Source organism: Ambystoma mexicanum, chromosome 3p (assembly GCF_040938575.1).
Source record: "Ambystoma mexicanum isolate Mex_15411 chromosome 3p, UKY_AmexF1_1, whole genome shotgun sequence".
In the NCBI taxonomy this organism is placed as follows: Eukaryota; Metazoa; Chordata; class Amphibia; order Caudata; family Ambystomatidae; genus Ambystoma; species Ambystoma mexicanum.
The window spans coordinates 810,095,841-810,122,763 of record NC_090925.1 but is presented as its reverse complement, the minus strand read 5'-3'; the positions used below and the strand labels follow the sequence as shown (position 1 = coordinate 810,122,763).

The window sequence follows — 26,923 nt, the reverse complement described above, 5'->3', positions numbered from 1 at the left end:
AGTCGAGAGGTGGACGAACTATATTGCTCCCCTTATGATGGGGGAAATGCAGAGCGCATACCAGGCCGCTAACCCCATAGGAGACACTACATATCCTGAGATGAAACAGGCCGTCCTAGAGAGAATGGGCCACGATGAAGAAGCCTACAGGATCAAGTTCAGAGATACCAACCTGTTGCCCGAGGAAACCCCCCGACAGTTGTTTTACAGAATCAAGGAACATGGGGACAAGTGGTTGCAAACCACTTCTGCTACTGTGCATGAGATGGCAGAGAAGGTGGTCCTTGAGCAATTTGTGGAGGCCCTTCCTCCTCCAATGCAGAGATGGGTGCGACAACACCATAAACCCACCCTACTCGAAGCAGTGGACATAGCTTCCGCCTACCAGAAAGCGGGACAGGGGAGATTGGCCTCCTATCCTCCTCAAGTTAGGGCTGTCGGAGTCCCTAATAACATAGGCTCTAGACAGGCCAAAAATCTACGCTGGCCAAATTTGATGTTCCGCAGAACAGACTGGGACCCGTCAAGACCCCGATCTAACCATGAAACTCCTGGATCAACCTTCCCTTCCCGAACCCCAAGCGCCCCGCTGCGCGGCCCCCAGTGTTTTGAATGTGGAGAATGGGGGCACTTGGCGAGGTTATGTCCAAAGAAAATCAAGTCAGAGCCAATGGACATCAGAAGTTTTGAAAGAGCTGGGGGGAAGGAGGTAGACCCATGCAGTTCAACCCCAAGTCACTAGATCACGTATCCATTTGTTTGTGAGGCTGAAGTGGAAGGTCGGCCAACCAGAGCCTTCTTGGACTCTGGAAGTCTACAGACAGCAGTCCAACCGGAACTGGTAAGAGAGGTGAGAAGTTCAAATGAAAATTTACCCATTCGATGTGTTCACAGGGATGTTAAAATATACCCACTTAAGAAAATCAAGATAAAGTTATCAGGTGAGCAAATGGCTGTAAAAGCCGCTGTGATGCCAACGTTGCCTGAATCGCTTTTGATTGGCTCTGATGTCCCAGATCTTCCCCGCCTTATCCACAAATTGGAAAACCACTGGCTGAAAGAAGCCCCTTTTATGACCAAGACCTAAACGCCGGAAAGCCTAAGTTGAAGAAGAGTAAGTCTACCAAGAAGCTAGAAAAAAGAGGCTGGATAGAGAAAAATATGTGTCCGGTGGCAATAGATTGGAGGATTGATGAACAGGGGGACAGCGATTGGAGGATTGATGAACAGGGGGACAGCTTTCGCATGGCACAAGAGCTAGACCCAATCCTGAAACACGCAAGAGCCTCGGTGGTCGACAAACCGGATGGAAGAATGCCATGCTTTGTGAAAGAGAACGGCTTATACTATCGCCTTACGGAATCTACAGAAAAAGCAACCACATGACAACTTCTGGTCCCTAGCAAATATTATCAGACTGTATTAGAAGTGGCTCATCTTCAAGTGGGAGAGGGACACCTCGCGGCGGAGAAGACCACTCAGAAGATCTTGGCGAGATTCTACTGGCCAGGGATTTATGGCCAGGTGGTACGCTTTTGCCAGAGTTGTCCTGAGTGCCAAAAGAAGAACAATCCCAAACTTTTAAAGGCACCCCTCCCAACCATGCCGTTGATATTGGAACCCTTTTAACGTATAGGGATGGACATAGTCGGACCTCTGGACCCTTCAAGTCGGGGCCACAAATACTTATTAGTAATAGTAGATTATGCCACCAGGTACCCGGAGGCCTTTCGTTTGCGTTCTGCGAATACTCAACAAATATGCAACGTCTTGGTTCCTTTCATGGCCAGAGTTGGGATCCCCTAAGAAATAATCACGGATCGAGGCACTGACTTTATGTCCAGTATATTAAAGCAAGTATACAACACCCTATGTATCAAGCAAATCAGGACGGCAGTATATCATCCCGAGACGGATGGACTCGTCAAAAGATACAACCAGACGATAAAGCAAATGCTGCTGAAAACCATCCTGCCAGGAGAGAGGAATTGGGACCGACTAATACCATGGATCTTGATGACGCTGAGAAATACCACCCAACCATCTATGGGCTTCGCTCCTTTCGAGTTGCTATTCGGCAGACCAGTAAGGACTCTCCTCGATATCCTAAAGGAGAGTTGGGAGGAGCAGCCAAGTACGGAAGTGTTGTTGACCGAATATGCGGCTCAGCTGAAGTCCAGAGTGGAGAAATTGCAGGAGGTGGCACAGTCACATCTACAACAGGCTCAGGTCAAACAAGAGCGTTATTACAACCAAAGAACGAAGTTACGTACCTTCCAGGTGGGGGACCAAGTCCTCGTGCTACTCCTTACTACAGAAAATAAGATGCTAGCATCTTGGAAGGGTCCATACCAGATAAAAGAAGTTTTGGGCCCTGTTACTTACCGAGTCTATCAACCTGGAAATAGAATTCCCTTTATAACATACCACATTAATCTTTTAAAGGAATGGAAGGAGCCAGTGGCCACAATAGGGGCGTTCAAGACCGAAGGGAACCCATCAAAGCAGCTACTAAAGCTAGGGTGTCACGCCGTTAAGGAAACTTCAGATATTAATACTGAGCATGACCAAATAGCTCCAGAATATCTACCCTCAGCGGAAGACCACATAGGAAAAGAAGCCCTGAATGTCAACCCAGACCTTGGCCTACGTTAAAAGAAAGAACTGTGTGACCTAATCAATCATTACACAGGGATTTTTTCTTCAGTCCCAGGTAGAACATCATTGACATGTCACCACATACAAACATCCCCAGGTACAAAGGTGAGGCTGAGACCATATAGGATCCCGGAAGCCAGGCTACAAGTGGTTAATAAAGAAATAGAAGAGATGCTAGGCCTGAAGGTAATAGAACCATCTCACAGTGAGTGGTGTTCACCATTAGTAATGGTCCCTAAACCAGATGGGAGCACTCGCTTCTGTATGGATTTTAGAAGGTTAAATGAAGTTTTGAAATTCGACGCACACCCTATGCCCAGAATTGACGATCTGTTAGAGAAGCTGGGCAAAGCAGAGTACCTGTCGACAATTGACCTGACAAAGGGGTATTGGCAGATACCACTGTTCTATGCTGACCGAGAGAAAATGGCTTTCGCATCCCCGGCCGGATTGTTCCAGTTTACTGTGTTACCCTTCGGGCTACATGGTGCCCCAGCCACATTCCAGAGGCTAATGAACTATTTGATAAAGGGCCATGAAGAATACATCGGAGCATATCTAGACGGCATAGTGGTATACAGTCAAAGTTGGCCGGATCACTTAAAACACTTAAAGGCGATATTCCAAACCCTAAAGGAAGCCGGCTTACATGTCAATCCCAAAAAGACCCATTTGGCCAGCACATATACCAAATACCTTGGTTACTATGTCGGTCGAGGAGAAATCTGTCCTCAACAAGAGAAAGTAGAGGCCATCAGGAAGCTGTAGTTCCCTGTAACGACTAGACAGGTCAGAGCCTTTCTGGGCTTCGTAGGATACTACAGGCGATTCAGCCCACACTTCTCGACAATCGCTGCCCCCTGACAAACCTTCTGAAAGCCAATACACCACGTAAGAGAGAATGGAGGAATACAGAAACCGAAGAGGCGTTTGTGGCCCTTAAGAGTGCCCTATCGGATAAGGCCATTCTAAGGTGTCCGGATTTCGAGAAACCTTTTTACCTACATACAGATGCCTCTGGTTCAGGATTAGGCGCGGTACTCTTCCAGAGTAAGGGAGAAGAAGAAAGGCTTGTCTTGTTCATCAGCAGAAAGCTCTTACCTCATGAAATGAATTACGCAACCATCGAAAAAGAGTGCCGGTAGTGAAATGGGCCGTAGAAACTCTAAAGTACTATCTATTGGGAAGAACATTTACTCTGGTTACGGACCACGCTCCCTTGGTTTGGCTGTCCAGTAATAATGATACAAATCCCTGTGTCTTAAGATGGTTTCTCTCGCTACAACCATACTCTTTCCACACCATCCATCAGCCGGGCAGGAAAATGGCTCAAGCTGATTACTTATCCAGATTGCATGCCCTTCCCGATCGTAAGGGCTTAAGGGGGAAGATTTGTGACAAGGCGGTGGAAAGGAAGGAAGATCAGAGCCAGGACAAGACCTCTATCAAGAAGCGAATCAGATCTTGGGGGATGAGGTCATAATGGAGGGAGGCTACAACGTGGGAGACCTTGGGGATGAGGTCATACTGGAGGGAGGCTACAACCTGGGAGAGACAGATAATTGGACCAATGGTAATGCTCTAGAACAAGAAAGATTCCAAGGATGTCATACTGATACAGGTCTCTGGTGTTTGTCTTCTGAATTAGAGAGAAGAGTTGGAGGAGGGCCCGGGGCCTGAGTAGGAGGTGGCCTATGAGTGGACCTATTGACGCCCAGCCATAAGGAAACAGTAGTCCAAGTTGCACCCGTTGTGCCCCATCCTGTTATAACCCGTTTATAGAGACTTACTAAGACATTTATCCCCAAAGAAGAAGTTAGCCGTGAGAGAGTTGCTGCTGACGGCCCTAACGGCACTTGAGACCCAGCTGGAGGCGTCTGTTATCCGGAAACAAAGGTGAGCATTGAGTGAATGAGAGGAAGACTGAATGAACAGAGAGGTAGAGGACTGTGCTAACAGTTCTCCAGGAAGCCTTCCCAACAAGGGGAGGGGCTGGGCCAAGGAGGCTGGAGTACCAACCAACACCAGTGAGGGTGTGAGCTGGAGACCTCCTCTCTGGAGAACTATAGAGAAATAAACAGGGAGGCTTATAAGACAATATGAGACTTTAAGGAATTGATGATGAATGATCCCTAGGAAAACAGTTTCCAGAGAATAAAAGGCAATAGAGTCTCATCTCCTGGAGAAGACTCCCGAACACTGTTAGCCTCAACAGAATGATTCGTGAACATTGTCTTCACCTTTTGAGAAAGAAAAGCAAACGGCATGTTGTCCCCCATTTTCCCCAGGATTAAAGAAGCTTGTTGTTTCTGCAAATAAAAGTCAGTAGGTCTAAAGTGTTGAAGGCTGGTCTTCTCATTTCCAAGTACCTGCATTTGGTGGCAGCGGTGGGATCAAGAAACACGATCGAAGAGCTGATAAAGTCACTAACGGAGGGACAACAACTGCTGCAATAAGCCCTTCAGATACAGAGCCAGCAAGCCCAGGTTGACTGGCAAGCTTTCCAGCAAACTATTAAAATGCAACAGGCTCTGCTGCTAGAAGCTACCGCAGTTAGAGCCCAGCCACAACTACCTGCGTCAGTGCTGCGTGTTGTTTCTGCAAATAAAAGTCAGTAGGTCTAAAGTGTTGGAGGCTGGTCTTCTCATTTCCAAATACCTACAGCAGCACACACATAATTGTACCTGGCCCTAAAACAATCGCCTCCCCCACAACACGCACCCAGACACTCCACCACAGGCCAGAAGGACCTTCCCCACTTTGTATAGCACTCACAGGGCAGTACGGTACAGGGCAACTCCTTGATGGCTAGACTGGCCTTCACCATCAGCAGGGTAGCAGCAGAGCCATAGCTCCAAAGGGGATGTAGGGGAGCAATGTATGGCGATGGACCTTTAAAACCGCACACATCTCCCAATGGAAGTGTAATGAACCACATTACCTTCTGTGATTAGTGCTTCTCCATCAGGTGAGTTGATCACTGACATTTCACCTCTTTCCCCGCCAAGCGCTGTTACTACCCACTCTACCTGTACTCAAGTTGTGGCCGTCAGAATAAAAGGGTGGGTGCCCACTGATGGGTGTAGCTGTTTAGCAGCAGCTAGTTCTCTTATTATTTTATTGTTAGTCAACAAGGGTAAGCCAGGCTAGGCCCAGAGAACTTACAATGATGTTGATGTCTTTGTTCATTCAAGTGTGAGCGCGGTTCATCCTTTCTATATGCCTGTCTATAAGTAGTGTGTATTGATACACTGACTAATCATCTTCAAATATTGTCTTTTGCTCTCTTTAATCTTTTCACAAGGTGGATCCAAGAAATTTGGTAAGAAAATTAAATGACCTTCCTATTGTCTCCAGCCCCCTCTCCATCCCCCCCATCCCCCACACTAACTTTTGGGCCAGCGCACCAAGGAGCTGGGGGTTCCTTGAGCAAAAAGTGTGGCCTCCTCCTTTGGATTTTGGAAGCCAACTTAATGATCAACGTTGAACGCCCTGAAATGCGTTGAAAGGCAATTGACACACCCTTTAACGCACATCACTAGAAACACAACGTGTCAGCTATTTGTTCTGCCTTTTGCATTTCTCATCCTGTTGCTGGCTCATGATTTTCACGAAGCAGGCCCCCCAAGCAGGTCATTCTCTTGCAAGTTCATGAAACTGAATATATATTATATCATCCTCTTTAGCAGTCCAACTTTAAAACCGCTTTGTGTTTTTAAACTGGATCGCTTCGTTTTACAGCTGTCTATGAATGTCTTTCCACGTGTACATCAGGACTTCCAGGCAAAGCCTCAATCCTTTGGGTATCATGGCACTGCACGTTTAGACCTCAGGCTAAACAACTAAAGCTCGCTCCTCAATTTCTATGCCTCAAGGATGTAACTTGCGAATCAACTCCAGACATCTGCCTGACCCTCTTTGCTCAAGGATGTGTCACTACCATGCACCTTCTGCATGATGGCAGAACGGGGCACTGTGTTCACTTTCCGCACTGGGTCAGTGCCACAGCCCACTTTACCACCTGGCTGCACTTAGGAGTCTGAACATTTCAATAAGGTGTTCTTGGATGTTGAACGGTTTCTGATCATTGCATCTAATGCCATTCCATCGAAATGTTTCCATCTAAAGAATTTCCATCAAATGCATATTTTTGGGGGGTAAAGGTTTAATTTTTGTTTAGGTGCATTATAAAGGGTAAAAAACGGGTGTTTGGGGGAACCCCCCCCAAAACCCCCAAAAAATAAGAAAAAAATGCATTTGGTGCAAATCTTTTAGATGGAAAAAATTCTATGCAAATGCACGTCGATGCAAGGAATTCGATGCAACGACCATAAACCATGTTGAACCAGTGTGTATGTTATCATTCAGAGAAAGAGTCTTCATTGGTTATTAAAATTCCAGTATCATTAAAAAATAATTATAATTATAATTATACAAATTATAATTTGAGTAATCATAATGATTTAAGACAACAAAGTGGCACATTTGTTTTTACATTTAAGCAAAGTAGTTCTTTTTAAGTGATAGCTTGCTATAGGTCTGTGGCAACCTTTTATTAGTTGTAGTGCAAGTTGTTGTTTTAGTTTTTTGTGTTAAAAAATGTTTTCCTGTTAGGGAATCGTTCCTCAACCAACCTACATTGCACTCTATGGGGTGCTTATGAGAAAACGCTTCCAACACAGGCAGTCACAGTAGTTCAGTCAGTGAACATGCCTTCACACAGCACATACATTACTGCAGGGGTCTGCAACCTGCATATCTCCAGATGTGTTGGAGTATGTATCCCATGATCCCTCAACATTGATTGTACTGACTGGGGCTGTTGGGAGATGTAGTCCAAAACATCTGTATAAGCAAACGGTTAGAGACCGCTACACTAGAGGTTATGTTGCATTCTGTATTATGCTCTCATACAGGCCAAATGATAATGATGTGTTATTTATATAGCGCCTTTATCCAAAGCGCTTCACAGAGCACATATTTACATACAATATCACCCAAATGAAATTGTGACTCATTTATCGACCTCGGAAGGATGAAAGGCTGAGTTGGCCCTGCCGGGATTCGAACCTGCAACCTGCAGATCACGCTCAGATCGCAACAGCGAGCGCTCATACTGCTGAGCTATCTTACAAATGAAGCATGTGCATAGTAGCATGGGAGCAATGCGTGAGGTTGGCGCCTGCGCAAGATACCTCTGCTGGATACACTAATTGTCAAGTATCCTTTACCTTTGATTACAAAATAGGGAGAGGCTGGAGACCCCTCCATATGTAGATTTCTAACACCACCTAAATCCCTGTTAATTCAATTAGCAACCTCTCAGGTGACCCAGACTGAACAGTGGGATCTTTAACAAATGTCAGTCTTTTGTGCATCCAAGTGTGTGTGTCTGTCTGTACGACCAAATATTCTTGTTATGCTCTAGCTTCTAGCATCTATGTAATGTTTTTCATTTGCTCGGCAATAATCAATCGTTCAGGAGAAATCATGGCTACTAAGCAATACTTAGACTATTGCATGGTGACTAAAAAATAATTTGGCCTACCTTTTTAAGACTGAATAATTATCTTAGGCCTGCCCCAGCTTCCTCCTGAAACATCTTCAGTGGTACTTGTGCTGGCTGGAGTCCCCAAGAGGTCACATGGCTCAGGATAATACGCAATTGCCATTATCAAGATGGCTACTCACTGGATGAAAACTCACGTGATTGGTCCTCCCATTAGTCAAAGATGCTACTTGATGTCCAGAAGAAATCCTTAGGTCGGCCGATGTAATGTCATTTTTTGCTACCCGCCAGAAAATCCGACCGATAGGAAAAAGTAACATGGTAGGAAAATCTGACAGCCTGACCTGTCATTCTTTCATACCCTTCAGAAAATCCTCCCGACGGCAGGCATTGGGCAACCCACCCAGGCGTAGGAAAAAGTGACGGGGTAGGAAAATCTGACAGCCTAACCTGTAATTTTTTCCTACCCGTCAGAAAATCCTACCGACAGCAGGCATTGGGCAACCCACCCAGGGGTAGGAAAAGGTGACGGGGTAGGAAAAGCTGACACCCTGACCTGTCATTTTTTCCTACCCGTCAGAAAATCCTACTGACAGCAGGCATTGGGCAACCCACCCAGGGGTAGGAAAAAGTGACGGGGAAGGAAAATCTGACAGCCTGACCTGTCATTTTTTCCTACCCGTCAGAAAATCCTACCAACAGCAGGCATTGGGCAACCCACCCAGGGGTAGGAAAAAGTGACAGGGTAGGAAAATCAGACAGCCTGACCTGTCATTTTTTCCCATCATAAAATCCAACCAATAGCACATTTTGACCGTGTAGAAGGAAAGTGGGGGTACATTTCAATGGGTAGGCACATTTGACAGGCTGTGCAGGGGTAGGAAAATGTGACTGCATGTAATGTCCTTTTTTACAACCCGTGAGAAAATCCTACCGATAACACATTTTGACATCACATAGGTTAGAAATCCTTGTAGCTGGTTGGTGCGACCATATACATAGGCGGCCTGGTCCACTGGGGATGCTAGGCCATTGGTCCCAGCTTCACCTGCTCCTCTTCTTCCACATTGGATTCTTCTTCATACGCCATCAAGCACAAAGCTCATAATTGGTAATTACTATAAGAATTCACTAGATCTCCTATTTGTGGGCCAATGTGCACCTGGTACTGCAGACATGAGAGCAGAAGCTATTCTTGAGGTCACGATAACTCCAAACCTGTGCTTGATCCCAGACCGTCAGCGCTGTTCCAGTTCTTCCCACCCTGAGCTTAAATGTGTTACTTTCCTTGCAGCACAACTCACAGGGACAGGGATCCTTGTGATGAATTAGCACATATGGCCGTTGGTCTCGGGTTGACCGGTACACAGGGGTATTGGGATAGGGCATCTGGGCACTATAACTTAGGGTTTGGACCAGTGAAGGTCGGAGGCTTGTACCCTCTTTCAGGGGGGATAACTTCTCACAGGGAGCTCTCTGCCCCCATTTAGAATTGCAGGATGCATTTGTTCTGGGATACAAGTGCTAATAATATGAAACTCTGAGAGGTTTATGAATCTCCGCAGGTTTGGTCTTTCTCACTGCGGCCTAAGCTACACCCAAATGCAATGAAAAGTTGTCTTGTAGCCCTGAATGCTTTTGTACGGTCAAAGTAATACTTTAAGGCCCTCTTGACGTCTAAAGAATGTAATGCTGCTTATTCACAGTATGTAAATCTATGAAAGATCCAATGCTGGAGAAAATCTAAAAAAGCAGAGCTGAGCCAATTTGATGGGGTAGTAAAATACGACAGCAAAGGTCATCATTTTTTCCTACCCATCAGAGACCACTATTTACAGGAAAATGGGGGGACAAGTGAGGAGGGGAAAGGACAACTGCGACAAGTGACGGCTTTGCCTGTGGGATTAAGCTTACAGTCAACAGGTAAGTATGTGCTCTGAAATGGGCGAGTGCTAAATAAAGAAAAGGGGAAAGAGGGGCAGGGGTGGCAAGGGAGGGAGGGGAGTTACGAGTTAGAGATTTAAGCGAGGGACGGGGTTGGTCAGCAGTTCTGTCTCTGTGCAGAATTATGTTTGCAGACTTCTATGGATCAGCTGCTGCGAATAAGTCGTGGGAGAGGAGAAACAGGCTGCCGTTAACACTATCACTGTGCACGGACTACAGAGCGAAGATGCCGGCAACTGGAACCTCGTACTGGGGTTCTGACACCGACCTCCCTGCTCTGATGCCTGTGCTCACAGCTATGCGCTGTCAGGAAACTGGATGAGGAGGTAAAGAATGTCTTCACCGGCACAGCAAGGACAGTAGTGCAGAGCAGTATCCGGTCACTGTGATGTCATGTAGACGGAGCACCTGTAATTAACTCTTTCTATATAAAGCACGATGCAGGTGTTTGTCTCCATCACAACCCTTGTGTTGAGTGCTTTTGTCTGGGTATAGTGTTGGGGGTTTGGGGAGGGCTTGTTGGGTGTGATGTTTCAGGTTCAGGCGACGGTGGGGGTGAGGGGTACCTGAAGCAGGGTACGGGTTACATATTTCCTAAAGCTTCTTGTGGAGGGCCAGTTGTGGGTTCTCTGCACCTCTGCTGAAACACCGCCTGGGGACTGGATGGGACCCCAGCGCCAAGTGCTGCTAACTATGAAACAGCTGGGTAGAAGTGCTGCTTTCCCCCCATGCATGCGTCATACCCTTGATGTAAAGTCCTGCCCCGCCTACCCCACTGAAAGAATTGCACTAATGCTGAAACCAACGTTACAACTGACAGCACGCTACACATCCCATCTCGCTAAATCAAAGTTATCTGGACAATTTTCAAGACATCCACTATGGAAGACCTCACTGCCATCCTTGCATCCCTCAAGGCCACATTGTATGCATCTGCCTCCCTCCTCAAGAGAGGGTCCCAAGAATGCCCCTCCTCACCCTCAGAAACATGACAGGACGACGAGCCACGAAGGCTCGCAGCCTCCCATCTTATTATGGACGAAATCCAAGTGCACCATTTGCTGGCACGTACATGGAAGAATATCCCCTAAATCAACCATACAGACCCAATCCAGTGCACATTTCTACAGGTATAGGGAGACAACGGAGAGCGAGGATGGAAATACCCTAATAGACAGTCTCGATTAAGCACCAAGAAGCCATAATGCTGATGTCATTAGTGACACCACGACATAGCAGCATTAGTCATGAAGCACACTCACACTCCTGCACTGCATCACACAAACACACATTTGCATACACGAAAAACAAGCATACACAGCTCTATAGCTAGAGGACGGATACATATACATACTGTCAAAGCTTTCATTATTTTTCTCATTAGACAAATGCAGGAACGCAGAAACGCAAAGCAACAAGAGATCCTGAGCAAGCTTGCAGATGCTTAAAGCAATTAACCCTATGGGACTACAGGAGTATATATGGAGCCTGGTAGAACCATGTGTGACTAACCTATAGGTTACCTAGCATAACAGAGGCATGTAGAAATCATATATAAGTATATGTATAATATATATATAATATATACTATATATAAGTCTAAGTAAAATTACAGAAGGCCTCAAGTTACAGAGCAAGAGACGAGAAGAGCTGATTCAGACTGCACGGAGCGCAAAGCAGGCTCACAGCCAAGGTCAGAGATATACGACTGCATTCTAAACTTTAGACAACAAGGGACCAGCTACAGAGAATCGGAATAAATCCTCACAAATGCAAGCGCAAGAGCTTGGCTTTGTTTCCAAGCATGTGGTGCAGCCGAGCCAGACAATGGACATTCACCCGTGGTGGGAAAACAGACCCAATCCCAGCAAACCCAGACAAGGAAAGCAACATAGGAGCGCATTCTCACAGGCAAAGGTGGTACACCATAAGTTACAATACAGACACATAATCGTTCACATTACCTTGAAGAGGTGCACAGAGAACTGATCGAGTCCCAGGCCTGGGGAGATCAGCTCTAACCAATCACAGAATAGAAAATCAGGGGTAGATGGCAAGGGGCAAGAACCATTACTCTGGAGCAATTTAAAAGATAGTTTCTTGGGGACGGGACAGGCCAACCACCTGACATGCAAGGACCAGTAGAATTACCTCAATAGGGTGCACCCATAGGTATTACCACTCTCAATACCCAATCATTTGTGGTGATAGGTTTTTCAGGGAAGGGCCCAGGGATGACGTAAGATCGCTACAAACTGTAACGCACACCATTGGAATGCTGAAAAGTACTGGAGACACTTGATTGTTTCGTATGATCCCTGTTGCTTTTTGTAATAAACTGCAGGTTGAACCTGCCGTTTGCTGAGTCCTCCATTTATTCTGGGGAAGGGAGTTGGGCCCTTGAGAGTCAGGCGGACCCCTAGACAACCTCTGGCATACCTGGGAAAACTACCCCAACACTCCGTACTCAAGACCCTTTCCGGCTGAAGCACTCCTCCCTTACATGACAATAATTAACAGCTCCCAGCAGGACACAACTGTTCCTCAGGCAAGTGGTCTTTATAGAATCATAGTTGGCTAGCTAAACCCTGATTAGGTTTATAGTTCTTTGGTGACTTGTAGTCAATTACGAGAGCCGTTCCGTTTGGGCTACGAGTGGAATAGGGGCCCAAGTGCGTTAGGCTGTTTGCCTACAAATGCACCCCAGTCAAAATTGTTGAGTGTAATTGTCACAGGTTTCCCCCCTTCTCATCTGTCTATGTTACCTGATGTCCTCCTTTGGTGGAGTCTTCTTTCGTATGGTTCGGGACTTAAATAGCCCGCTCGGCCGTCCTCGGATTCTGGATTACGTTCAGCTTCGATGTCCAGGATCACGGGAAACTCCAGGAAGCGGCACAGAGATTCCGGGAAGTAGAAAAGAGGGAAGAAGTCGAAAGAAGGGAATCCAGGGGCCAGGGGATAGCAAGTAGCACTAGAGAAAGTTCGGAACACAAGTCCGATCACAGCTAGTAGCAGCGTTGAGAGGTGCGGGCCGCGGGGGTGTGGCTTCTTTATAGAGGATGCTGCGTAGAACGTGAGTGAAGACTGGCGAGCAGCGGGCTGAGCTTGCCGCCATGTTGGTAGTATTATGGAGTGTAAGGCCCGACGTGACAGGGACCATGAAGCCCAGAAGGGGCGAGTTCGATGGTTCATGACAGTAATACCAAGCATTCAAAATATATTTACTGTATACCGGTGTCCAGTCAAAGGATCGAAAACAAAAGGATTGAATACAATAGTTTTGAGTCAAAAGGACCGAAAAAAAGGGTTGAATGCCTTTTTTAAAATGTTTTTTTCTTTTGGTTTCCGTATAGCAAAGAAAAGTGTTTTTTACACCAAAAACGGGGATTTTGGGGGGACCCCAAAAAAAGAAAAAAATAAAGATTTCACCTTTTATTTTTCGGTCCTTTTGATTCAAAACTATTGTATTCGATCCTTTTGTTTTATATCCTTTCACCTACAACCTACAATCGGCGCATTTCTTTCTATTTTGTTTTACGCGTGGGTAGTAATGTCCCTTAGTGTCCTACTGAACGGAGATGTCCCCTTAACAAGGTCCGGCAAAGTCAGGCACTTGAAGTTGATCATGCCTACCTGCAGCTGGTTACTACTCCACAGGAGTATAAAAGGAGTGATCAGCGAAAGCAAGTTGTACGAGTAGAAGGGCGAGTCGGAGTCACAGTCCAGCCGGAGCAGCCAAGAAGGTGGAGAATGGGACGCTGAGATGCTTACCGACTGCAGAGTGAGGCTGCAAGAGGAAACGTGGCGAGGGAACCGTGTCTCCAAGGAGCCAGAGTCCAGAGAAGGGAGCCCAAAGACGCTCTGGTCCCTTTTGTGAGCATAAAAAGTTGCTTGTTCCCCCGGGCACAGAGGTAACAGCTCAGGAGTATCTGAGGGGCAGGAGGTGAGACACTGACCTCAGCTGTAAGAAGCAGAAGCTAACCGAAGCAACAGCATGACCAGTGAGATTCAATCCGAAGAAGCAACCTGGTATGCAAGTGAAAGTTGCTGAATTTCATTGTGTCAATGCCAACGCCTGCAGGCAGCATGTTAATAGAAAGTTCTGAGTGAAAGCAAAGCGAAGCAATGAGATGCAGACAATAAGATAGTAAAACCTTGTATAAAAGTCATTGCGCTGAAGAAAAAGCATCCTCAAATTGAAAAGTATCCATATTACTCGTTGAGATGAATGAAAGGAATTGAGAATGTCCATTAGGCCATTGAGAATTGAGAATTGCATCTTAGGCTGCGTGCTCTCCCTCGTATCTTATGTCCCAACTTTCCCCACGCACCGCCTCCCCTTCTTAGCTCCCGCCCTGATCATGTGTGTAGTGTCCTTGACGTTTTGTTTTTCTCCCCGATTGTTGGCTCATATTGCATTGCCTGCATTCCTGCTGGGTTTATTCCTTTACTTCTAGGTACCTTTTGTGATTGACTTTGTGTATTGTGTTTCAGGTTTTGTCTCCCCAAGGTTTTGGCCCACATTGCATTGCCTGCATTCCTGCTGTGTTCATTACTTTACTTCTAGGTTCCTTTGGTTGATGACTTTGTTCGCCCCCCTCTGATTGGTTTTTTGTGCTTCTGTTGCTGTGGTCCATGTTTTGCACCTGATTTTCTGGCCGTTGTTTGCTGTCCACTGTTTACCCCTCCTTCTGTGTCCCTCCCTTCTTTTTGTCCTCAGCCCCTACCTCTCTGTCTCACCTATCTTCTCAAACTGTTTTTCTATCGACTATCCCATCTCTCTCAGTAAGTCTGGCAATAAGAAGTTCAAAGGGACATCCAGGTCTCCAACCCAGGCCTCCCTATCGCTGATACCTACACAAGTGCTTCCTCCAGACAGACCCTTAGAGGCATCCTCTTTGTTGTTCCCTCTGCAGGCCTATGGACCCCCCATATGGTCCTGGTTCTGTATCTTTTTTCCTCTTCTCCCATTAATGGTGGGACCCGGTGGGAGGCCCTCCTGGCCCCCTTTCACTCCTCCAAGACCATCATAAATGTCTACATTAATAGCACCATCTAGGTCCAAGGCCCTCAGGCCAACCTCCTTCTATTTGATAGATGCTTCCTGCACCTTATAAACTTCCTTTCCTCTCCTGCTATCCCTTCTCTGGCTCCTCTGCTGCCTCTTTCCTCTGCCACCTCTACGGCTCCCTGTGCGTCTTCTCTCACCACCCTGTTGCCACCTTTAACCGCTACCCCTCTGGCACCCTGTTCCTCTGCTACCTTGCCGTCTCCACCTTCCTACTCTGCCCTCCTTCAGGCACCTCCAATACTTCCGCAGGACGTACCTCTGACCTGTACACCTCCATGAAAGTCATTCAAAGAGGGCAACCTCTCCAAATTGCTACTATTAACTCTTGCTATGCTGTCAAACACTCCTCTGCCGTCTCCTGGAAGAACATGATCTGTATGTTCTCGGTCTCACCGAGACGTGGTTCACGGCCAGCTCTGTCACAAGCTTTGACACTCTCCTTCCTGATGGCTACAAGATCCTTTCGGAAACCAGAACCAACCGACCTGGTCGTGGTGTAGCCTTGATCTTCCCGTGTATCCCTGCTTCTTTCATCCCTTTGCAGCACTACTCCTTTGAATGCCTGGTCTGTACCTCAATCTCTCCTGGCCTCTCCCTCACTGTGGCCACTATCTACAGGTCAACTGGCCAGGTTGCCCTCTTTGTCTCTGAGTGGCCTGACCTCTCCTCCTCCTCCCTCCTCCCTCCTTTCCTCTACCTCTCAATGTCTCCTCCTCAGAGACCCTAGCATACACCTGAATGCAACCTGCCCATCTCTCCCTCTCACCACTCCTCTCTCCTGGAGTGATCACTTTCTCCTTTCCTCCCACCTCTCTCTCTACCCCTCAGGCCAAGCCGACCGCTGCACTGCCACTTACCTTCTCGGTCATCTGCCATGAAGCGTGTGTCAGCGGACGCTTTTGTCTGTACTTTCTCTCTTCCTTCTGCAACTTTGGCTGACTCACATCCTGCCACAGCCCTTTCTAACCTTCCTCTCTCTATCACTAACACTATTTATATCCTTGCCCCCGTCATGAGGATACGCTTGAAGCCCAAATCCAAGTGCAACTCTTGGTACGACTCTGACCCCGTCACCCATAAAAGCAAGTGCAGGGAAGCGGAAAGGAAGTGGATAGCATCAGGTGCATCCTCTGACAAACTGGCCTGTTGCCTGCTCCAAAGGCAATACAGACTCTCTGTCCCCGCTCACATCCAATCCTGCGTCTCAGCGCCATCTAACATCTCGGCCGAACTCTTCAAATCTGCAAGGAGCTGGCCAATCCTGCTGCAGTCTCTACCTCCCCTGTTCCCTCCCAGGCCCTATGCATGGACTCGGCTTCTCACTTCATCACTAAAACTCAGGACATCCTGTCCTCTCTCTCTTCTCCTACCTCCTCCTCCACTCCTGGCCCGTATGTGGCTGTCTCTCCTCCTCCTTTCTCCAACCTTTCCAATGTTCACCCCTGACGATGTTTCTAGACAAGTCCGATCTATGAAAGTCTCGCCAAGGCAGGCTCTACCCTGCTCATCCAGAACCATCAAAGACCACATTGGCACCCTCGCTGTAGCCTTTGGCCATTTCTGCAAACACTCCTTTGCCACTGGAACTTTTGCCTCCCCTTTAAGCACTCCCTTGTGCACCCCCTTCTAAAGAAGCCCTCTGCCAATCCTTCCTCCCCGGCTAACTATCAGCTGATCTCCATCACTCCTTTTCTGGACAAACTCTTGAAAAAGCTTGCCATCTCTCAGCTTAATCATCACACTGAATCTGTTGGCTGTCTCCACGACCACCAGTCTGACTTCAGAGGTGCCAGAATCACGGAAACTGCTCCTGAACACCCGGGAAGACCTACTCTCTAACCTTCCTTCTGTCCTCATTCTCCTCAATATTTCTTCTGCCTTTGAAATGGTCAACCATGCCATCCTACATCGCCTCTGTGATAACCTGGGTATTACTGATCAGGCCCTGGTAAGGCTTAACTCCTTTCTCACTGACCAACCCTCTCAGGTCCAACTAGTATCCTTCCTCTCTTCTATCTGTGTCTCTCTACTTGTGGTGTTCCCGAGCTGTCTAACCTTTCTTCCTGGCTGTTCACTCCCTGGCACCGCTTGCCGACCGCATCGCTACCTTCTGGTCCAACTTTCAGTGTTATGCGGACAAACATAGATCTGTTGAGAGAGGTTTCAGAAGCTCACCATTTGCTCTCAAGAGTTATGACTTTTGAAAGTCTTCAGGTGGGGCGTGAACCATTTGGGGTACGATCCTTTGCGTGAGGTTGAGGGCGTCAGGGGGTGAGAGGAATTAGTGATTCTTTAATCCAGGAGTCAAAGGATTTGATGGTTAAAAGTCTACCACAGGTCGGCGTAGTTGGGGGACAGAGTAGCAGGGTTTCGGCTAGGTCGGGGAGTACCCTGACTTTGTTCCAGCATTTGTGATCAAAGGTGAGGGTAGGGGGAGCTGTGGTAGGATGGGCTGGTGTGTGGATAGAGAAAGGGATGGCAGGCAAAGTGGTCTGTCCAGATAAGTGGTTTGGGACTGGATGTAGAGACGAGGTCCTAACTACTGAAGATCGCATCAAGGGTGTGACCACCTGAGTTTGTTGGACCTGTGCTATGACAGGAGAGGTTGAGTGCCTCAAGACTGTCGACCAGGGGTTGGGTCATAGGGTTGTTCGGCACGCCAAACCCTATATTGAAGTCCCCCAGTAGTGTGAATGTTGGGTGATTTACCTGAATGGTAGCTATTGAGTCACAGAGATTGTTGGCAAAATGTCTGTCATATCCAGGGGGTCTGTATATGAAGCTGTGAGTGAGTGTTGATGCTAGCAAGAGTTTTACTAGAAGGGATTCACAGTTAGCATTGCATGTCTGGGTTTCAGTGAGAGTGATGCGGTTTGTAGAGAATTGCCACTCCGCCACCTCTGGAAGGACTGTTGTGGGAGATAAGCGAGTAGCCATGGGGGAAGGCCTTGTGCGCGACTGGTGCAAAATTGTCGGAGAGCCATGTTTCAGTGATAAAGGTGAGGTCAGGGCTGTCAGGATAGGAGATCAAAGATGCTGTGTCTGTTTTTCGCCACGGAGCGGGCATTGAAAAGGAGGCATGTGATTTCATGAGGTGAAGTGATTTTCTTAATGCTCGTGGCAGGGAGTGTTCGGTCAACATAGGTGCCCTTTGCAATGTTGGGAGTAGTCGGATTAGTCTGGCAAGTTGAGACTGACAGAGGGGTGGTAGTGGGGGGTTGGGATGTAGGTACTCTTTGGGGGAGGGGTGAGTGGGTCAGGTCGATGGGATGCGGGAAGCATAAGCGGGCAGTGGTAGGTATGTTAGAGGGTTTGGGGGGAGGGAGGATGGAGGATGGAGAGTGGTGCATGTGAGGTGTGTGGGGTCATGCAAGTTGTTTGGGGTTTGAGTCTGGCGGGTGCTAGGGTTTAGGAGTACTGAGTGAGAGGTCGAGTTCAAGAGGGTGAAGATGGTGCGAGGGAAGGGCCTGATGGCAGGGGAGGGGAAGGATGGGAGGGTGGACCGATGAAGAAGTGGTGAGGTATGGCGAGTCGAGGGAGAGGGCTAGTCACCTTTTCTGCGTTTTTTGGGTCTGACTGCCAGGGGGGTGTGAGAGAGGGTAGGCGGGTCAGAGGGTAAGGAGGATGAGGTGATGGTTATAGAAAGGGCATGACGTGCTACTTTGAGAGAAGGGAAAGGGTTTGAAGGGGGAGGTTGGTGGGTGGGGGTCGAGAGGGAGCTGAGGGTGGGGGAGACGGTGGTTTGGGAGATTGGGCGAGAGGTTTTCGCAGGTGAAGAAGTGGGGGTTCAGAGTTGTGCAGAGTTTGTGGGGTGCGGTTTGTAAAGGAGGTCCCAGCCTGCACCCCTTCCCCTCATTTCGAGGTACCAGGAACGCGCTCGCCAAGGTATGTGACGTATGAAGAGCAAATGAACCTACAAAGAGCTGCAGTGGGACTCTGCCCAGTATACATCAGAAGATCCATACCGGCTGAAGCACCCATAACCAGACAACCCTGGGCAGCACGGTACCCTATCAGACAGCCACACCAGCCACTGATACGAAATGAGGAGTACCTACACACGTTCCACGAAGAGACCCCAAAAGCCTTAACGGAAGGCCAGTGGAAATGACACAAGGGCCTGAACAGATTCGAGAATGAACAAAAGCAGCTATCGAAGATAATACGCCAGTGCGAGTAACTATGAAATTGAATGGAATAGGCACAGAGACGAGACAATGTTACAACGCCAGGAAACAGGGTTTCGAGACCAGATGGAAGCAGCCGTCCTGTTAAACGTGTGTAAATAGGCTTGAAATGCAAGATGCTAAGAAATCGATATTGCTTGCAATGCTTAGTAGAAGATAGAGCGGCTAGCGCCAACCGTATATCTACCTCAATAAGGCACATTATACAAGTGCAACTCCATTTTGTAAAAGCAGAAAAGGTACCCAGGCGGCCAGAGGCCTGCCAGGCCAAGTTTCGAAACCCAGCCAAAGGCAAGAGAAGGAGCGGAATCGAAACTCAACAAAGAGCGGCTCATGCCTAAGAAATCGAGGTCAACCGGAGAAGGGGAGGAGAGCGTCAGCTCACAAGACTCGAACTTCTGTCATGATTCCTGCCCCTCATGTCCCCAGCCCTCCAAGATGTCAGGCTGGAGCCAGGCCACAATCACCTACATGGCCCTTAAGGGCCTCTCCATCCCTCCAAAGACCCACTTGGATTCAGACTTGGCGCTTGTGGCACCAGACTCACTCACTCCCATAGGATAACATTGGGGATTGGACTTGTAGTGCATTGATGGGGACAAGATGGATGCCCCCACATATTTCGGTTCCCAGAACTGCATGTGCAGTCTAGTCTTTTGGGTGTGGTTCAGCCCAGAGACACCTAGGATACCCAAAGACTATTTAAGCCACACCCAGGCTGAAAAACATGCTTTGTGTTTTCTGCACCTGCAGTGTGACACTCACCGTGTTCGGATCGGTCTCCAGTAGGCCTGCATCTTTCTTCTGCGCTCAGCTACTGCAAGAACAAGAACACCGTTAGGAACAGTCTTACCTTGAGGCGCTTCTGCCCATCATTCATCGCTCCTTCTGTTCTGTAGGCATCTTCGGCGCTGTCATTCCCATCCCGGCACGCCGCTTCCTAAGGAAAAGGGAAAAGAACAGAAAAAGGCATTAGTAAGCATTTAGCAAATATTCACTTATTTTTAAAGACTGTACGAGCTTCAAACGCTTACCTGAATCCAAGCCGCTCTGGGGGAACTCTGTCTCCGGAACTTCTCATCCATCTGCAAGAGGGAAAAGACACTCCAGGTTAGCGTGGAAACATCTAGAGGCGCTGCATACCGCGCTTACTCGCCGCATTTCTTCTTCATAACCGGCATCCACTCTGAAAACGTTGTGGCACCTAAAAGACACAGAAAAAGAACTCAGTTCAATACAAATACGAAAGGGTCGGCATCCCCGGACGCGGGCCCTCCTCTAAAGAAGGAAAGGAACGAAGTTAGAGAACTCTTAAGAAAACTCATTATACTTACCTGTCGGACTCTTGCCAGTGAAGTAACTAGGCAGCAACGAGCCTGCATCAATCAACGCGCCCCTGCGCTGAAAGCAGGACAGAGAGCACACTTTCCAAGAAAAAGTGGATCAAAGGGAAAGGTTGGACCCCGGGGAAGAAGGGGTTCAAGCACACAGAGACAATAGGAAGTTAAACTCTACCAATCCTGTGTTTCAGGCCCAGTCTCCAGTCGAGTAGACTCCAGGGAAGGGTTCGAGGTCGTAAGAGGTCAGAACAGGCTGAGTGACATCCCTGTGGATACCAGGTGAGCGTTACAACTTCAGAGCATACCAGCCTGCCTCATGAAGGTCAAGATAAGGGGGGCCCATGCAGGTGGCTAGGCCGACACAGAATTAAATGCACTAAAAGCTAGGAACTGAAGCAGATTCATGGTGAACTAACACGTGACTAGCCAGGTGCGAAGAAGTACCATCGCCTGATGTCATCCAGGGCCCGAGGGTGCCATAACGTTTCCCGATAAGAGACTACAGTTTCGAGGCCATCCCTAGTCAACTAATTGACACGTCACCCTAAAACACTGATTGATGGAAGGGAGGCAGGGTGAAACTTGGCACACCAGGCTCAGGGGTGTCTATTCTGCATGCTGCTAATTAAAGTGGAGATTTATGTTTAGGGGTGTAACTTGCCCAATCACAATGGACCATGTAATCTAGGGTCCTATAGACACTGTAGCCAATGAGACGTCGTACTTGTAGTGACGCCAATCACGTGTGATATAGAGGGATGGGCGTACACGCCCACCCGATAAGAGTTATCCAAGCCACATGCTCCATTATCATATACAGATATAACACCTTTATTTAAGTTACCTTTCCTAACCAATTATATTGCATGATGATTTTTTATAGAAATTAGACGTCAATGATGACGATTTGTGCCTATAAAAATTGTTGGTAAACTGAAGTTCGTGGAAGTCGGAGCGAGACCGGTGATTGCACTACAGCTGATTCCCATTTGTTTCCCTGTTTGATGTATGTATCATTAAACAGACTTCCCTTTGCCAAACTACTGAGTCCTCGTTATTGAGTCGTGTCGGAGTAAGTAAATCCTGCACCCCCTGTCCTCACATGGTGCAGCTATCTTGTCTTACAAGTTCTAGAGGGTGAGTGCTGACCAATGGGCCCGTCAGCGAATTCCTCTCCTCCTGAACAGGTTGTCTTTGTAAGACCTCTGTCAAGGCGACGCTGCATTTGTGGAAGAGGAATAGGTGGTGAGGATGAGTGGGGCTGATGTGGGGGGCATGGATGGAGTGCGTGTTGGTGGAGGGTTGACCCTGATGGTGTGACATGGAGCACTAGATATGAGTGTGGGTGCTAGTGCAGGTGTCAAGAGGGCTTTGGTAGGGGCCGGGTGTGCTGGGGTGGGTGGGGTTGCTCTGGGAGTGAATTCCTGAGTGAGCGCACAGATGCTGTGTTATTTGCATAGAACACGTGGTGTTTGGAGAGCCAGAGAGCTCCTCTGGCTTGTGAGGTGGAAATTGCATGGGGTGTAAGGGAGGGGAGAGGGGATTGTTCTCTGTAGATGCCTGGGGGAAGAAGGCCGGCGAGTGGGCTGGTTGGGCTGAAATGTGTGGGATGAGGTGCGCAGTGTTTGGCGCACCAGAGTGCTCCTCTGATTTCAGAGTTGGTTGTGGGATGGTGATTAGGGAATCAGAGGGGGGGGCAGAGTATCGGCGATCAAGTACAATGGTCTGAGTTAGCAAGTCGATGTGGGATGAAGGGGGGGTTCTTGAAAGCGGGTGCTAGTATGGGGCACAGGTGCTGGGGTTGGTGCATTATGGCGGGTGGGTGTGGTGCAAAAGGAGCAAGGTTGAGGGGGTGCAGCGGCGGTCTTTGTTGTCTAGAGACCTAGGTTTCTCCATCAGGGAGGGGAGGTCGGTCATGATTGTGGGAAGGAGCACATCATCAGCTGAGTGATGTGTGGGTCAGAGAGTAGCTGCACGTCCAGAGGGCTAGGACCGAAGGAGTCGAGTCTGGGTTGAGGCACCTATTAATAAGATGGCAGGAAGTGTACTGAGCTATAGTGCAATAGCAGCACTTAGGTTTGGGACATCTGGATAGAGGGAGAAAGGACCTAACATGAGGGAACAACAGTAGATGCAATAATAGTGAATGCAATAGCAGCACCTAGGTTTGGGACGCCTGGATAGAGGGAGAAAAGGCCTAACATGGGGGAACAACAGTAAATGCAATAGTGGTAGTAACGGTAACTCAAGAGGCAGGCAGCAATCTGAAACACTAGGAGTTTTTGGCTGTGGGCTGAATCTAAGTGTGATAGGACACAACAGGTGGGGTTAAATTGAATTTCGATGGGTTTGGACATTTTACTGGGGAGCAGCAGGTGTTGGTCTCCTACCTTGTCGGTCGCTGCTGGTGGACGGCTGCAGGCACCACAGGCTAACACGGGCCAACATGGTCTGGAGCTGCTTCTTCGGGGGCTGCTGTCCTTTCAGTTGTGGTCCTGCCACCAATGCGAGCAGTCTTATCCAAACTGCTAGACCACACAGCATGCCTATGATTGCTTGTGTTCCCATAAAGGATGCTCTGTGACACTTCTGGTAAGTTGCTCTTATGTTCCATCAAGTTGTATCAAGTAGTTAGATAGGAACGTGGCAGAAACCCACTGGCTCCCACCACCCAGGCCTTCCTCTCTCCAACTGCCTGGGCTGGAGCCTCACTCATAGCCAAACATTCTAATCCCTCTCACAGCATTCTTATTGACCACAGACGTTCCATACCTTCTTGCAAGCACTGTATAACACACCTCCCCTCTTTTGTACACACGCACACCAGAGAACGCACTCGGACCATATACATTCTTCCAGACTCTACATAACTGTTACGCCCACCTGGCTCCCACAGGGGCATCAGTCGGACCCGGACAGCTGCAGTCTCCACCAATGTGATGCGTATTGCAGAGATGACAGACTGGACTGGCCCTCCTAATCTCGTCTGCTTGACCCGTAGAAGTATTCTCCTGCAAGTGGAGAGAGGAGTTTAGCCACCCGTGGATTCTAGCGATGACTCCCCGCTGTTCTCCGCACTAATGACCTCCGAAATTCCCTTTCAGTAATCTCACCTTATATTCTTGAAAGATGAGCTCTCCATCCTGCGTGGATTGCAGGGGCGCGTAGATACCAGTTACTTCACTGGTTCGAAGGCGTTGGGAGAGTTCCGGATGAGTATTGACTCTGAGGTTCCTGGCGAGGACCGGTAAGTATAAAGTTCATAGAGTTCAATATGTCCGATGTTCAATCTTGTCCCATTCCTATCTTATCTTGCAGCTGAGTCCGAGAGAAGTTGGTCTCGTGGCAGCTGATGCCGTGCAGGTAAGAGTCTGTATTACCCGACGCTGCCCGGTAAATGATGCATGTATTTAACATGTTGTTTTCTCTCCGTTTACAGGTGTGGCGTATGAGGATGTGGAGAGTTAAAGAATAATGCCTCTGGTGGTAAATCAGGTAAGTCTATGGTGGTAGAAGAGATTGTATTTGTTGGCTCTCTCGGCTCACCTTGTTGTTTCTTTTTGTCCCCTAGGTGCCGGAGTTCGGCGAAGAAATGATGGAGGCAGCACCGAAGTGAAAGATGCTGGGAGGACTGATGAGTATGGCGCGGCGCTGCAGCTGGCGATGCAACGCGTGCTGAAATAACATTCTTTCCAGGTTCGGACACGTGATGGATCCGGAATCAGGTGAGGAACTGAAATAATGTTCGTTTTCTAACCTTGCCTCTTCTTTCCTCTTCTTCTAGGAGGTCCGGATTCAAGACGGGCGTGGCAGAAGACTGGATGCTGACTTGCAGGCACGATGAGCATTAAGCTGCTGAATGCAGAATAACGCGAAGCGTGTGCTGCTGTTCAGGAATGGTTTAAATAGCCTCCAAAGTAGTTCCAGGTAAGAAGTTACCCAGAACCACACCCAAGTAAAAAAAATAGTCCCTGTAGTAAAATAGTCCCATCCAGGCCTCACGTTGGCTTGGATTCATTTGCAGCATGGTCTGCATGAGGTAAGTAATGTCCATGAGCCAGGCGCCTATGGCGCCAGGACTGATTTTTATTATGAGCCTGGTGCCTAAGGCGCCAGGACTGAACCCAGACAGCCCCCAGCCGGGGCTGCTGGGGTTTTAATAAATATCTGGATGCCTGCTCCCGGGGCTGATGGGCTTGATCTGGATGCCCGGGGGTAGGCATCATGACAATAACACACCTCTCCTTTTTCAACACACCCACCAGGGCACATCTCCGATGGGAACTCACTCATACAAACATACAGGTGAGAAAAAGCACACCACAAGCAGGGTCGGACTGGGACAAGAAATAGGCCAGGCACCCCGCCCAAAAAGTGCACCATATCCCGGAATCGCAGATTTAGGGATGTTGAAGAGGGGCTGGTAGTCCCATATGGGATTCTGATTGACGGCTGTTTGTACCACCCACTGGGAGACAGGCAGCCATTGAGGCAGTGCCTACCGATCTAGGGTTGCAACCCCTTAGTTATTTGACAAATCAAAGGTATTCGTCCCTTCTCTCCAGGTTGGACCCACCCCCTTTGGGGCTAGGGAGGTGAGTCCACTCCGAAAGACTCCCCCTAGGGGCCTGGGTAAGCCGAACCAAACTGGGAGTGACTTCCTCTTAGGGGACAATTACTCTCATTTCCACGAGGAACTCTCTAAACCACCCACCTTATATGCATATATGTGACTGCTTTCCATAAAGAATATCTCTTTAAGAAGAGATCTGTATATAATTAGGATGAGTGGATCACAAGAGGAGAGAGATTATGGTGCACAGGGGAACCCCCCTAGCATAATCACGCCTTGGAGAGGCACACTAGGAGGAAACCGTGGAACCTGCGACTGTTCGACAAACTGAAGAACGCCAGCTCAAGACACCGGAGGCCCGACAAAGTAGACAACGGGAAAGCCGTTGTGAAGATGGGGAGAGAAAACCTGTCCGACGTGGTGGTGTGACCAGGACCATCCTGCGGTGTGCCAGACACCCGCCTAACAATGCCGAAACCCCTACAGCAGGGAGCGCCGACACCTCCCACTGGCCAGCATCCCTCGACTACAGTAGCCGACAGAGACGCAAGGAACAGAATGATGGAGAAACACGAGACCGAAAACACGAGGCAGGTTACCCCAGCAAGTGCCGAGCCACGCAATGTCACCCGGGACAAACAACGGGACAGGGGAAAATAGGGGAAGCGGGAGGATGCCGGGGCAACCTATTGTAAGGAGTGGAACGAGTGAAAGGCCTGAGGGCTACATTCGAATAGTAAACCTGAATAAGTCAATATATGAGGAACAAATGAAGAGCTTGACAAACAAGGGTGAGTGGGAAATGAAGGAAAGGTGGAAACAAATACCCTGGAAAGAGGGGAATAGCAGCTCAGTGTTGAAAAGGGGGGAAGACCATCCATATCCAAGGGTCAAAGGAATTGTGATTTGAAACTGCCAAGTGAATTAAATAACAAGAGAAAGAAACCAATAGAGAAACCCAGGGGGGGGGGATTCCTAACATAAAATAAAACCTTCAGAAAGGTTGGATCTCAGGGTGTGAGAAACTGAAAGTAAAGTAAAGACTGTGAGACAGTATGTTCAGGAGAATCATTATAAGCATAACGCTAAAGAGAGTAAAAGACCAATGAACAGCTAGGATTAGCTACAAGAAATCATGAAGGAAACTCCAAGAGAGTGTCAAAGAAAATCAGCATAAGCAACATATTTCAGAAACAGAGAGATTTTGTTTATTGACGATATAAGGAGGTAAAATAAAAACCCTGAAAGAAAACCACTGCCAGGAAGGCAAAAAGGGAAACGACCAGGAGATGAGAGACAATCTTTTGGCCGACTTTAGTTGTTTGTGTTAGTGGAAGGGTCAGATAGAGTTGCGTTTAGGACTGAGGACATTTACTTGACACTTTGTGACGACAGACAAGCACATTCAGTTACTTTAGTAAGGCAGGGAACCCCCTCTAGCATTAGGGGGAGATAGGCCTTTTCTTTATAATTTCATCAACAGAAAGTCAACCTGTCCAGAGTATGTTTGACTCCTTCTTCCGACTCGCCACATTATCCTGGATGCGTGTCGGTGTTCCGGCAGCAGGGGCCAATCCAGTTATATAGGTGTCTGGAGTGGCTCTCAACAGCTCAAGGAGGTCCCCCTTGGAGAGAGGGGGA

At 48.2% G+C, this 26,923-nt stretch overlaps 1 protein-coding gene across 2 annotated transcripts in view; it reads left to right on the top strand.

The window, feature by feature from the left end:
• LOC138580918 (uncharacterized) overlaps nt 1-26,923 on the top strand; it is a 500,340-nt gene that overhangs the window by 404,643 nt on the left and 68,774 nt on the right. Inside the window, exon 11 of one of the 2 annotated variants that reach the window (XM_069651847.1) lies at nt 5,963-5,980. The exons of the other annotated variant lie outside the window; for it this stretch is intronic. Coding sequence (XP_069507948.1) covers nt 5,963-5,980 — 18 coding nt within the window. The remainder of the gene's footprint in view (nt 1-5,962; nt 5,981-26,923) is intronic. 2 annotated transcript variants of the gene reach the window in all.